At 40.9% G+C, this 15,046-nt stretch overlaps 2 protein-coding genes across 2 annotated transcripts in view; one reads left to right on the top strand and one right to left on the bottom strand.

The window, feature by feature from the left end:
* The window catches only part of CACNA2D4 (calcium voltage-gated channel auxiliary subunit alpha2delta 4), a gene marked incomplete at both ends in the record, with an annotated part of 173,230 nt that overhangs the window by 105,442 nt on the left and 52,742 nt on the right, over positions 1 to 15,046 (top strand). The gene's annotated exons all lie outside the window — the stretch shown is intronic.
* Positions 1 to 15,046, bottom strand: part of LRTM2 (leucine rich repeats and transmembrane domains 2) — a 30,067-nt gene that overhangs the window by 4,168 nt on the left and 10,853 nt on the right. Inside the window, exon 2 of the mRNA XM_081957272.1 lies at positions 4,394 to 4,546. Coding sequence (XP_081813398.1) covers positions 4,394 to 4,481 — 88 coding nt within the window. The 5' untranslated portion in view covers positions 4,482 to 4,546. The remainder of the gene's footprint in view (positions 1 to 4,393; positions 4,547 to 15,046) is intronic.

Genomic DNA, 15,046 nt, shown 5'->3' on the forward strand with positions numbered 1-15,046 from the left:
CCTCTTTCCTTCCCTCTTTCTCTTTAAACGGAGCATTATGAGCTGAATGGTAGCCAAATGAGCTTTTTCACAGATTAATCCTTGTGCAGCCAGATGGATTCCCACAGTGTGAGCTTCCTTTTAGCTTTTGATAAGCTACTGGGGCTAAAGAATAAACATCCTCACACTGTGAAAAAGAAAGGTCATAGTGCCCCAGAGATTTTTCTGCCTGATACCACAGTTTCCAGCATCCTAGACGCAATGGAATCAAGCATGAGTGGAAGATAATCCAGAGCTATCAAAGAGAACTTGCTAGACAGACTTTATAAAGAATATATTTGCTTATATTTAATTAGATATTCTTAAAATACACTTTAGAGCTTAAATTATCTATTCAATGTTTTTATTTTTTTCAATGAGATTTATTATCCATTCGATTGACTACAAGCATTGTTTTATTTATTATCTTTTGTTTATACCTTCTAAATTCAATCACTGCCCAAAGAGCCCTCAGTACTTAATCAATTACAAAAGTATATCATGAATAACTAGCATAAGCAAAGGTTAACACATTACATAAGCACGCAAGATATTAAGCATGGCATCATTTGCTGCAGGTAAAATACAGCATACCTGTATTCTAAAAGTGTATCCAACCAACAAATAAAGATCCCACATCAGCTTCCCATAATTGGATGGCAAAACTCAAGAAAAAAACCCATTCTATTTACAAGAAAAGCTAATAAATGCACTTGAAACTAGTACTTTTTTTTTGTAAAAGTATCAATTTTGATTTAGATTATATCTAGAATCAGTGAATATGGGACTGAATATTGATATATAATTCATTGCTATGATTTTATAATGAGTTCAGTTCAAAACTACTTAATGCTCCTACACCAGTATCCTAAGAAAAATAGGGTTTAATCTGTCACATCAAAATTAGAAAAGGCTACAGAGCAGTCTTGATAACTATCTTCCTGCTTATTATAGAGGTCACAAGCAGCAGTAGGGATATTTTGATGCATTCTGTATATCTTGTTGGCACCATAGTTGATTCTATTTGATTAGAGAATTTAATTCCTCTTAGAACATCTCATTCTAATGTAGGATTATGCCTGACAGACCAAGAAGGAAGGGAAAGTGACAGGTGTTATTAAAATCATCTTGCATTTGGACGCCTGACAGAAGTACCATATTAATAATATAGTGATATTTCTGATGATGGGAGAACATTTAATGCTTTTGTGTGCAGAGAAAGGTGAGAATATATCACAGAAATGCATTTCTCTCTTCTATGCACGTTTAATCAAGTGCCTTTCTTTTTGTTAGTCTGTAATAGAACTCTTTTGAAATACCATTATTTAAAATAATGCAACGCTGCTATTTCTAAACTGAAAATTTCAGCTTAAGAATTAGGTATACACCAAAACTGTCCTGGTGAAAGAGATAGCTAAGAGAGAAAGCAAAGACTTCAATTACTGTTGTTGCTGAGGAAACAGAAGTGCCAAGAAAAACACGAGTAAGGCATGTGGTTGTTTGCAAAGGACAGAAGGTATATGTATCAAGATCTCAGAAGACATTTTTTATGGATGTTCAGCAGAGCATCCCATGAAAACCAGAAATAGTTATGGAACAATAGTTTAAGAGAAACAGTCAAGCATAGTGTATGCTCTTATGTCAAGAAAAGATCATGTTACTTTGTAGGATGTTCAGGACTCTGGTAAGATGATCCAGAAATATAAAATTAGGCTAGAGCTCAGTAGCATTTGGGGTAAATAATTGATAACAGCAATCTAGGAAGCAATGGTGTTTAACAAAGGTAAGGCTCTTAGGTGAAAAGAAACCATTTTCTCAGCAACTTTTATTGACATATTGTACTTGACCCCCAGTTGTAGGTTTGGGTGAGTGTCATTACCCCCTGCTTAGCTTAACTGCATGCATTCTCATTAATGAACCTTTCTCATAACATGCTACAGAGATTGATAGTTCTCTGAAGTTTATGAAGCTTCTTTTTCTGTATTGGGCACAAAGTATTTTCAGCTTTGGATTCCTCTTCCCATCCTTTTAACTTACAGCATAGAGATGGCCATTTTTAAAAGACACTTTGGCCTCATCCCCAGCCTGCCAGAGAAGCAGATTAAATTTATGTTTAGCTGTTCCAGTTTTAAAGTGCTGTTTTCCTTGGGAACACAATTTTGAGTAAGGACACCATCTTCAATTCTTCACTGACAATGTAGTTAATGATATTGGTCAGGAACTGGGATCTACCCAGCTTCCAATAGATACTGGACACCTCGGTAGATCCTCCATACTATCCTCCATATTTTAATTTAGAGCAGGGATGTCAAACTCAAGGCCCACGGGCAGGATCCAGCCTGCAGGGTGCTTAGATCTGGCCTGCAGGGCCGCCCTGGAAACAGCGCACCGGCCCATGGTGCCTCTGCCAGTGAAAATGGAGCTCTTGCCGTTTTCACTGGCAAGGCACTTGTGCCACCATAGGTACCCCTGACATGATTGTTCTCAAGATGACCATGCCCCCCTGCCTCCCCCAAGGTCAAACACAACTTTGATGATGCCCTCAATGAAATCGAGTTTGACACCCCTGGTTTAGAGTGTAGGATCCTGAACAATTGATTTTCATGAACGCTTTTAAACAAACTTTTTCATGGACAAGCACTGCTTTGAAAGAGTGCTAAGTGAGTTTTCTTAAACATGGCTTTCAAGTTTAGAGCACAAGGCCTGGCACAGGGCTCCGCCAGTGTACTCCCACTCACTTCAGCGTCTGCCCCTCAGCAAGCAACTGCCCTCTCAGCTAGGTTGATGTTTTAGGCATGGGTTTGGCGTTCTTCCAGAAGATTACCAAACTGTTGTTTAAATTAACAGTCTTGATCTCTTTCAGAAGTGTTCAAGAGCCATATTCATAAATAACCCAACTAACAGGCTGAGTAAAATAGCTTTTTGTCAGTCAAACACTCTGTCCCAGACAGCCATCTAACTGTTAACCCTTCAGCACACACAACCAGTGGTTGTTTTTGCCACTGACAGGTAATGACAGAGTCACTTTGCAATGAGATGGATGGAAAACAAATTTAATAAAATAAATGAATAAAACTTGAGGGAATCCACCAACTGCTGTCCTAAAACTGCCCATTAAGTTTGTCCGAAAATCATCATATGTCAGCCTCCTTGCTAAGTACATTAAGTTTGGCCACAGGGGCAATGCAGTTTTTATGAACTTACTTTGTTGGGGGAAATATGCTGACTCTATAAACAGTTTAGAGAGTGCTGTAAAGCACTACCCTGTTTCCCTGAAAATAAGACCTCCCCGGATTTATAATCGGGCTTTTGAGCACATGCGAAAAAATAAGACCTCCCAAAAAAAACAAGACCTCCCCAAAAATATTGCAACACAGCAGCAGCCATGAGGTGACCACGCTTGCCTCCTGCACCTCAAAAATAATAAGACCTCTCCAAAAATAAGGCCAAGCACTTATTTCGGGGGTCAAAAGAAAATAAGACCCTGTCTTATTTTGGGTGAAACACGGTATGAAGCAGTATATAAATCTAAATGTTATTGCTATACTTTTCTGCTGACACAAGAAGTGGAAGAATGCATGTCAACATCACTTTGAGGAACAGAACTTAGATTTGATGTTCTAGCTGGAACTCATCATAAGTCTGTAAATAACATAAAATAATTTGGAGGTGATTGTGTTGCAAAAGGAAATGTAGAATGATTGAAAATATTTGATGGGACCCACCAGTGCTATTACTGTTGATTTACTTTTCTTTAGCTTGTAAATCATTTCTTTGACCTCACAAATTATAAAGTGATACCAAGTGCCTTTTTGGTCATAAGTGATACCAAGTGCTATTTTGGTCTTTCACATTTTAAAAAAAATGCAAGCAAAAAAGCTTTTTTTTATATTAAAAAAATTGCTCACAGTCCTTAGAACTGTAGCTGTTTAATTTGAATGGCTTGTGAACATAGAGAGCAGGTACCACATAGAATTTATGAGATTTCAATTACTGGATATTCATCATTAACATAAAAATGATGCATTTAGCCTTTTCCTGAAATTAGGCATTCTCTTCTATAGTGAAAATGTATAGGGCTAATGCTTTTTCCTATTAATGGAGCAAAATATTGAGTACTGGTGAAATGGCCCAGTAAATGTTTTAAAAATAACATCATTATGAAAGGTGATAGAACATGCCTGTTTTTCTCTCCCTCTAATTCATTCAGGCAAGCTTCTTTCTCTAATGTCACATTTTACAGCATCTGTGCAAAGTCCCAAAGAATATAAGGTCTGGATACTGTTTGCTATTACTATAAAACCAGGCTATTTTTTTTCCTTTACAATCATCTAAAAAGTAGCCACTCTTTGCAAACATTTCCAATAATACTTACAGCTAGTTTTTCTCCATCTCAAAGAAAGTCTTTCGCTCCACCAGTAGCCACCACTCAGAGACAACACAATGTTTACTGTTTTCCCCATGGTGTTTGTTCTTGCCAGAGAAACTGGCACATATGCCCGGAGGTCTGAACAGAAATTTGGCTAATCTGGAAGATAAAAGCAGAGCAAAAAATCATATGATTATCAGGTATCTAGGAGAGGACCTATTGATGGAATCTGACATTCAAAACGAGGACTTTTTTAGAGGTACCCGCAGAACATTAGCAGATCAGGAGACAGCAGTAGAGATCTCTTGACACCAAGCCAAAGTGCTCAGATGGGCCCCTAGTGATGAGAATGCTCAGGCATTAATACCTCCCCAGGCTATGGCAACAGAGAGCGCTAGAAGGAAAAAAAGAAGGAAGTTCGTCCATTTGCCATAGACCGGGCTTAAGAGAAGACAAAGAGAATGAGCCACATAAGACCCCATAGAAGCCCCTAGGATTGCAAAGAGCACCACATCCACTCCAAGGCCCAGTCTTCTTACAGGTGATGTGATGCTTGTATCCAAGTGGAGTCTGGAGGAAGTGATATTGCTATCCCTACAACCCTAAAGGCAATGAATAACTCAGGGGTGGGGGAAGCCGTTCTTCTTTTATTTGCTCCCTCCTTCTTTCTGCACGTTTCCTAGTGACCAAATGTGTTGAAGATATGGACCAAGGGATGAAGCAAGGAGGTGGGGGAGCCCAAGACTATGGGCTGCAAGGCAGCCATGTGCTCTATTCATTAGGTTTAAGTCCTTGGGCCGATGGTAGAAAGTGCCTTCTAAATGATGCAGGAGTCTTTATTGAATGCCGGCTTTGGACAGCAATTATAAGCAATCGTTCTGGGAAATTGTTCCCCAGCCAAATGACGAGGCACCATTTTGAAAGTACTCCTCCATTGCTGCTGAAGAAGGAAAGCAAGCTAAGGTGAATAATGAAAGGGAGAATATGCTTGTTTGTTTATTGTTTATTTATGTGCTTTCTAAAAAAAATTAACAGAAAAAAAAGAAAAGAAGCAAAGCACAAAGACAATTATAATACATACAAAACTATGCATACAAAGTGCTTAAAAACATGAAAAAAATACAACAGAAGAAAAAGGGGAGAGAAACAAAGTAGAATGAATATTATATAGTTATAATTCTACTAGCTGAATACCCGTGCTTCGTGACGAATCTATGTGATTTGGCTATGCAGAAGAAATTCAGTTCCCAATTGTTGGCTTAGTGATTGAAACACATAAGCTCCCACCACCTTGAGTCCGGAAGCAGTTCCATAGGTGGAAGGCATAGACATTTTGGTGAGGTACCGACGTTTAGTACTGTAAAGAGCCCTAGACTGCTCCTGAGTGAAGGAGTGTAATGTCTGCCAATTTGAACTGAGGTAATGGAATGTGAGGCAACTGGCAGATGGAACAGAGTTCTTTTCAGGTGGGGAGGGGAAGTAGAACTCCTTAGCATCAGAACGTGTTAATTACTGTATAAGAAATACTAATGATCTCATGGTCATTTCAAAAAATTATTTCTTAGCGAGCACCTAGAAGCCAAGAGGAACATATGTGCCAAATTTCAAGTTTGTAGGCTTTACGGTTCTGGAGATTTTGTGTGAGTGAGTGGTACTTGGCTTTTATCTAATGTAAATATTATTCAAATAATCTATATTCACTTTTAATACATTTATATAACCATCAATCTTTTTTACCTACTGTAATTTGTAAAAATGAGTTCCTTATTTCATTATATTGTCCATACAAAATCTGTGTCTATAGGCAATCCACTCATAGATGGCAAGTGTAATTCTTCAGTCCACTGAGTAAATGGGGCTATACATTTATCTTTCCAATGTTGCAGAATCAGTCTTTCAGCCATAGTAAAGGCCCAGAGAATCATTTTACATTGCCCAGTTGTCAAATTCCATGTATTAGGTATTCAGTTCAAGAGAACATTATCCTCTCAAAATTTTAGCTTTTGTCGCACAATCACATTAAGTACAGGAGGATATATTTAAACAACAAACAGGATTAGTGAATTTTACTGCCCAAGGTATTTTCTGCTTTAAAAATGACCACATAATACAGGGAGGTATTATGGAAAGTTTGTAAGCGTGGTCAAGTGTACGACCTACCCACCAAATGTTCTTAAACAATTTAACACAAGATTTGTGAATGAAAATGGTTGGAAAAGTTTAGACCTCCATTTTGGTTATCAGGCATCTAGTATACATTTATTAAACCAACCCATTTTATACCAAAATTGCAACTTCAATAAATTTGAAGAAAGTGCTCTTACATTTGTCAACTCACCATTCTATAACGATGTCCTTGTGACAAGCATGCAATCCTGAGGGAAAATACTGTAGGTTACAGGCACTAAAATGGAACCAAAATGACTTTATTGGGAGGAAGAAATTGATGGCACAGAAAGATCTGAAGTAGCTTTCGTCCACTCTTCTGGTATTAACTGAAGAACTTTTGACAGTTATCTGTTTGCACAGTGGGAAGCGGTAAAAATTAGTTTAGGAGACATGGGAATCTCCCTGCTATGCCTACTGTATGTTCAGACCAAGGTTGACCCTTTGCACGGTTATGTTACTCTATTCCAATGAGCCTTTTAACCAGCTTGGAAGCAAAACCTTCAACCATGACTTTCTTGGCTTCCTAAATGTGCAACTACTGATTGGATCAGAGGAAAGCATTCCGTTGTTTATGGTCTTAGATGTCTCTCCAGGGTTAGTTCACATTGACTATGCCAAACATGTGTAGGGGGACTCACATTCAACCCGATTTTTTGGTGGGGGTTGAGAAAGGCTTATCTTACGTGCATAACTACATTGAGTTTGATAGACCCATGATCAGCTCTTTCAGTATTTCATAGCCAAAAATATTGAGTGATGTCTTGCTGGGATTGTTGCAGAACGTTCACGTCACTGCAAATGCTCTTCAAAATATTTAGTTGCCATCAGCATACAGTCGTCAAGTAGAAAAGAGGGGGAAGCCAAGAATGTATCTGATGTGCAAAACCAGTGCTAGGTTTATGGAGATAACGCTTCATAAATTCCCAGTGTTCATAAAAAGTTCAAAGACTAAAGCCCTAATGAGCTCCCAATCTGTCACCTAACATAGGAACTCCTCTAGGCTCAGCTTGTGGGGTTGCTGTATATATACACTGTTTGACTTGCTGAAATCAGTGCTCTGCAGTCGGTGGGGGGAAGGGAAGCAAATAAATAAAATTAGTGTGGCTATGGGCGCCTTTGCACTGACAAATTTCCCTTTCCCCCCCTCCCTCTCTCTCTCCCTCCATGACAAGGAGATGTAATCCCTGCATCGGAGATGCTGGGGGGGGGGGGCAGGAGAGAGGCGGATGGAGGGGGAAGAGAGAGGGAAGGAGTTTGTGTAGAAATCCTAATAATGCAGCAGCTGAAGAGCAAAATAATGAAAGAAGGTTGAGGGGGTGGTAGGATTTAATTACGTTTTGATCCAAGGGAGAGTGTGGGGAGATCATACGTCTCCGTGTGCCCTAAGGAGAAGCCCCCCCCCCCCCCCCGATGGTCATCGTTTTTTGTCCTCTGATGCTTGTGTGAGTCACCAGGTACTCCCCTGCCCTTCGGGTACCAAAAGCGAGGGAAGGAAAGCACCTTCTATCTACTGTTCCTGCTGCTCCTCCAGGTTCACCCAGGGGGCAGTTTTGCAGGGCAGGGTTGGCTCTTAATGGGCAATAATTCTCAATCAAAAAGGATCTCACACACATCACCCTTTCTCCTTTCTTCCTCTAACGAATCAGAACAGGAAATATTCTCCTGTGGGTCTTTCTTCTTTTTTTTTCAATTTGTGGAATATGCCTACAGCTGGATCCACAGCTCTCCCTTCCTTCTTCCCTCCCTCCTTCCTCTCATTTGTTTATTTTGATGGGCAATCAAATCCTCCCAACCCCCCCCCCCCCCACACGGCAGGGAGAGCAAGAGGGTTTGGTTTGCGATCTCTGGAAACTGTTGGGGGGGGATGATCCGACTCAAGAGCAAGGGGGGGGGGCGTTTTAAGAACATTTACAAAGAGGGAAGGTTGTTTTCACCCTGCCCGTCCGTCCGTCCCCCCCTCTTAACACAGCACATGCCGGTGCACACACAGAGACATACACATCTACGCCACCTTCTGAAAAAAATGGAATAAAATCGAGTTGGCATCTGTCCTTGGACTTCTTTCCAAAGGCAAAGCCTGAACTTCTGCCGCGGCTCAGGCACCTGAGTCCGAAGTTCCGAAATGCCCCTCCAAAAAAAAAAAAAAACCCTTCAGGCTTCCTCTTTCTATTTTTGTCAAGCCCAAACAGGAGTGCTTACCTGGGCTCTGGCCAATTTCCACCTTATTTCCTCTCCTCTTCTCTGCCTCGTTCTCTCCCCCGGGCAAACAGACTCCTAAGTCTCTGAATCTGTGTCCTATTTAACTCTCCTACCCCACAGGAAGCAGAAGAGGAGTTAAGCTGCCAGCCACAGAGACTTAGGCAGCTGCTCTGAATGGCTGGGTAAAGGAGTTGAGAGTTGTGGAATGAGCCCGTGTGTCCCCCCCCTCCCCAGAGGTATTAGGAAATGCCTGCCCCTCGCCTTGCCTCTTTTACTGCCCCCCCCCAAACACCAGCCAAGCTTTGACTAAGCTATAAATATTACAACCGGCTTTGAAGCCACTGGCACCTCACCGGCTTTTGAAAGGGATGCTCTGAGTTACCCTCTTCTTGAGATCTGTTCTCAAGGTAAAGCAGGTCTCGGTTTCTTGGCATGGGAAGGCTTACAAGAAATCCTGCCCCTATGGAGCTGATTCCCACATTCATGTTGCTCGCATGACGATGACACCATCATACGGATTTTCCCTCTTGTCGCCCTGCAACAGCTGCTTTGCTATTCCCTCACCTCCCACGGAAGGCTAACATTTCTCAATAGAGCCGTTTCACACATTCATCAGCTGCTTTTCGTCGCTGAAGCCTATCTAGGTGGCCTGCAGGAATGGAAGGAAAGACACGGTGCGTCTTTTCTAAAGCACTTCTGAATCCTGACAGGACAGTAACAGTAATGTAGAATCCAAGGTTTGGGAGGGACCTCAGAGGTCTTCTAGTCCAACCTCCTGCTTGGACTCAAGCAGGAGACCCTTATGCCAGGGGTGCCCAAACTTGGCAATTTTAAGACTTGTGGACTTCAACTCTCAGAATTCTCCAGCCAGCACAGCTTAAAGTCTTAAAGTTGCCAAGTTTGGACACTCCTGCCCTATGCCATCACAAAGGTTTGCCTCTCAAGCTTTTGATCTGCTTCTTCCAATCGCAACTTGCACGCGGCTTCCTTTTTTGCAAGTAAAATAATCATGACACATGCAATCAAAGCAGGGATGTCCTTCGCCCACAAGCGACATAATACAAGGCTACATTTTGGTTGCTCCTTGCTTCCATAACGTTTTAGCATAACACCACATAGTTCATCCTTCACATTCAATCCCAGAAGCTGTTTCCAAGTGTGAAGAAATCATAAACAGACTTTTTGTGACTAGGTAAGCACATTATTTTGTATTAGCACCATATATCCCCCCTCCCTCCCTCCCTCCCTCTCTCTCTCTCTCACACACACACACAGACTCACACTTCAATATATTCCTGAACTGGTAGCAGGATTGGCAGAATGGTGATTATTTAGCCTGTTAAGGCCAACCTTCTACTCATCACCTGCATTGTCCTGCTAACAGAGAACTTACGCCAATGGCAGAGGTCTTTCTCTATAGTCCCCACCATCTGGGATAGATCAAGGAGTTAAGTGGCATTTCAGCCACCTCACCAAAGCTATGCAACTGCTGTTTTGAGAATTGTGTGTCTGGCCTCCTTCTCGACGACCTTCTGCTATGCGGTTAAGATATACTTTTCATAAAGCATTTGACAGGAGCTTGATAGGATGATGAATTGTTTCACCGAATTGATTTTACTACTAATACTTTTTGCACCAGATATCTTATTTTGTTGTGATATTTTTCTGGATTGTGTTAGGTCTCATATTGGCATATTTAGAAGTCAGAAAGTGGGATATTAACAATAGGAGGAGGAGCTGCAGGAATAACAACCGGAATAAACTTCTCACCGGAATGTTCCCTGTATCCTTAAGTCCTGATTCTGTCCTATTAATGGATAAAAGCAAGATGGATGTCCAGGTTTTATAACCAAAGGCTCCATAGCTGAATTCTCTCTGCACCTGCCCCTTAATGTGGCCACAGTTTTCTGTGAATGCCTTGCTTAAATTTATGTTATCAAAGCTTGATTGAGGAGCAGGCACTCATAGGAGATGAATGCATAATGGAAAACCACGGGTATGGAAAACGCATCTATTCATGACACTCTTGTCATACAGATACTTTGGTAGGTTCCATGCAATACATTTAACCTGTCTAATGAATCAACTCGTTTTCTGGATCTGTATGAAGTAGCCATATTATGAATTAACCTAATGAGCTGGGTTTTCACAGCATGTAAGCTACACACAGGGGGAAAAAAGAATAGAAAAACAAAAGCTAACTGTGGTTAAAATTAACTCAAGCTTGATATGTTTTGGAAATGCAGCCATTACATCTTTATCTGATCGGGCAAGCAGGTTGTGTGAACAAATCGACTTTGTATGTGCTGGGATGCTAAAGTACTCTGAAGTCAGAGCTTGGCAGACATGATGGTTATTTTGAGCAGAGGTAACCAGAAAGGCTGAAAAAGTCAGAAAAGTTAAAATGGCAGCTGCAATAATGCAATCAAACCCCCCACCTTTTGTAAATGCGCAATGGATATAGAAAGGACCAGACTTCATTACCATCAACTTAACTTTTTGACTTCCCTGTGGATGTCTTGGCTCCACAGGCTTGTGAGGATTTATTTTAAAAAATAGATTATTTTTAAAGGCAAAAGGTAAAGGTTCTCCTTGCACATATGCAGTGCTCTGTTTCAAAGCCAAAGAGCCAGCGCTGTCCGAAGACGTCTCTGTGGTCATATAGCCGGCATGACTAAACGCCAAAGGCGCACGGAACGCTGTGACCTTCCCACCAAAGGTGGTCCCTATTTTTCTACTTGCATTTTACATGCTTTCGAACTGCTAGGTTGGCCGAAGCTGGGACGAATAACGGGAGCTCACTCCGTTATGCAACGTTAGGGATCTGAACCGCCAAACTGCCGGCCTTTCTGATCGACAAGCTCAGCGTCTTAGCCACTGGGCCACCGCATCCCACTAGATTATTTTTATAATACTTCAAGTATATCAATGTATGTCTGCTGATCAACATGCCCATGAACGTACATGTTGCTTGTTTCCAAGCAGAATCAAGTCTAATTTTACGTGTTAAGATTATCAAGTCACTAACCAAGAGCAAATAGGCAATGAAAACACTAAAACATACATAAAACATCATGTCCCCAATCAAATTCCTCTGGACAAATAGGGTCAGAAAATAATTCATTTACACTGCACTCACAGGCCTGTCCCAACACATACTGCCAAAAATATATCATTTTTCATCTTACGGAATCATTGACCACTAATGGAAATATCTCTATAAATTGTGAATTTAATTATTTTTATTTTCAAAGAAAGCATGATAATGAGCAAGCAGATTTCTTCCTTCTCTACCCAGTTTTATCAGTTTGCATGTCTCTTTAGCCATAGAAGTAACACTAAGGTGCCTCTTTTACACAACATACACTTTTATTGAATTAAATTGGTGGGAGATGTATATTCTAAATGGCTAGTATCAAAAGGAGGAAATATAATGAGTGAATTCATATTTCTTTGTTCAGACTTCTCAACTTCTAAACCAACTACTAAACTTCACCACAGTGATACAATTTCTCTAACTGAAGGAAATACACTGTACATAATTCAGGGTTGAATTGTGGATTCCTTGATGCAGACTCCACAATGTAATTTCTAAAAAAAAATGAGATGCTTATCTGCCAGTCCCTTGCTCTGGAGGATGAATGATTTTGATTATCTTCTTTTGCAAGGATTTCTGTTCTATTGAGAGGGAGATGGACAAGGAGACTATTCTGAGGTTATTCTCACCCTCATGTGTAGAAACGTGGAATTAGTTAGACTTTCTCGTTTTAATAATGCAAACATTTGTTCCTTTCGTTTTGGAGAGCCCAAGATAGCTCATAAACACAGGTAAAAAGATGCAACAAAATATAGCAATAAAAAGGTTGACCCTTAAGTCAACCTTGGTTCGAAGAGACTTCATGGCCATTGTCCATGGCCATTGTTTCCTTGATTCATTACCCAAGAAATTTGAGGTTGACTTCTGCTGGAATTTTATTTTTCATCATCACATTTAGATGACAACTCAGGAGTTTCCTGGCAATCTGCCTTCCAGAAATGAATGCAGATCAGATCTGCTTAGCTTTTCAGGATCAGCTAAGTTCTGCTACTTAGATAGGCAGGATCAAAGTTAACACGGAGTTTAAAACTGTGCCTGTAACAACATATAGCAGCAGAACACAAAAATTGAAATCAAATATCCAGTGAAACAAACAAAAAATCACTCAGGGAAAACCCCTTTATTGTGATCCCCAAGTCTCAATTAAGGCTCTCAATGGGACTCTTAAAATAGAGGCATCTTTTCTTCTTAAGCTCAGCTTGTTACATCAACCAGCAGGGAGGTGCTATGCTGACATAGGATCTCAACTACTTAATGCATCTGTTGACTCTAAAAAAATTGGGATGACAGCTGCAACCATGCCTTCAAAGTCCCACCACTTTTTAATATGTGTACTGTGCAGAGGTGGCATTCAGCAGGTTCTGACCAGTTTTGGAGAACCAGTAGCGGAAATTTTGAGTAGTTCGGAGAATTGGTAAATACCACCTCTGACTGGCCCGGCCCCCATCTATTTTTTGCCTCCCGAATCCCAGCTGATCGGGAGGGAATGGGGATTTTGCAGTAACCTTCCCCTGCCACGCCCACACCATGCCCACAAAGCCGCATCCACAGAACCAGTAGTAAAAAAATTTTGAATCCCACCACTGACTCATGCCCTACCCAGATGCAGGGCCATCTACAAGTACGAGTCAAAACCTGCAAGATGGTAGCTAGGTGTCACAATACACATCCCACCCTGTTGCACAAGTGTGCAATCTTCATGCATGTAAAAACAGAGATGAGTTTGGGTCACTACCATATCCAGCACCTCGAAAATTCTGACATATCCTGCAGGCAACACTGCCCAGATGAAGCACCACTGTCTCCCATTGTTCTCTAGGCTTCTTGTGAGTGTATGTGGTTGGTCCTGTGCCCCCTGTGCTCTCTCATTTGGTTGTGTAATATAGTTGATGGTGCATGTAAGGCAGATGATGGCTCTGGGTGCCAGACAAGCCATAATATGTTAAACAGCTAATTGAAGTAAAGCAACCATTTAGCTGCCATTTCTTCTGATGCCAGTATATCCTTAGTCAGAAAATGGGCCACAAAGAGAATCCAAGAGGCAGTGGCCCCTAGTAGCATTCTAGGGAAGGGAGGGGAATGGAAGTAGGGTCTCGGTGTTGCCAGGGACTGGACAGTGCCATGGGATATTGATAGAATTAAACTTGAACCCACTGCAAATTTTAATAAGAATGGCTTTTTCAAGCTTTTCTCTTTGAATAGAAATAAATGAGGTCACTCAGCTTTTATTATTGTCATAACATTTGGACTAGGGGTGACATGAAAGCACTGTTCTGATATCTCGGGGGCTGCCACAAAGAAGAGGGAGTCAAGCTATTCTCCAAAGCACCTGAGGGCAGGACAAGAAGCAATGGGTGGAAACTAATCAAGGAAAGAAGCAACTTAGAACTAAGGAGAAATTTCCTGACAGCTAGAACAATTAATCAGTGGAACAGAAGTTGCCTCCAGAAGTTGTGAATGCCCCAACACTGGAAGTCTTTAAGAAGATGTTGGGTAACCATTTATCTGAAGTGGTGTAGGGTTTCCTACCTAAGCAGGGGCTTGGACTAGAAGACCCTCAAGGTCCCTTCCAACTCTGTTATTCTGTTCTATTTAAAGCCAGAAAATATGGAAACACCACTACAGTATTCTCCCAGAAATAAGGAAAATGGATCGAAAGTCCCTGATAATGCTCTCAAGCTTTGAAACATAAAACAGACTCAGGTATTTTTTTGCATACTAATGGAGATGCAAAATCTTTTATGAATTGTAATGTCAGCAAAGACAACCCCCCACCCCCAAGGGAATGCTTGAAGTTAAAAATTTTTTGATCCTTCCTATCTTTCACTTAACAGGCGATATGCTCATGTGAAGCATGAAAATTGTTATTAGCTTGTAAAGCATTGCTCCCAGGCATGTAATTAGAGATGATAATCTTCACTATCCCAGACACCTCTAAAGATTCTGAAAGATTACATCAGTGCTTGCTGCCAAAGATTCAGCCTGAGCAAAATTCCAGGATCTGTGTAAGTCCCAGCTCTTAGTCCTGGAACACACAACTAGAGAATGTCTCTGAGCTTATGAAGAGTGTAATTCTATCGCTGACTTATATCTGGATCCTGTGCTGCAGATTTAATTGGTGTGATGCTGCAAGGGATTCAAACACAGAGGCTTTTCTACCTGCATTTCTCCTTTTAGAAATTAACGGTAAATAA

The sequence above is a fragment of the Natrix helvetica genome (assembly GCF_964273705.1).
Source record: "Natrix helvetica genome assembly, chromosome: 6".
Lineage (NCBI taxonomy): Eukaryota > Metazoa > Chordata > Lepidosauria > Squamata > Natricidae > Natrix > Natrix helvetica.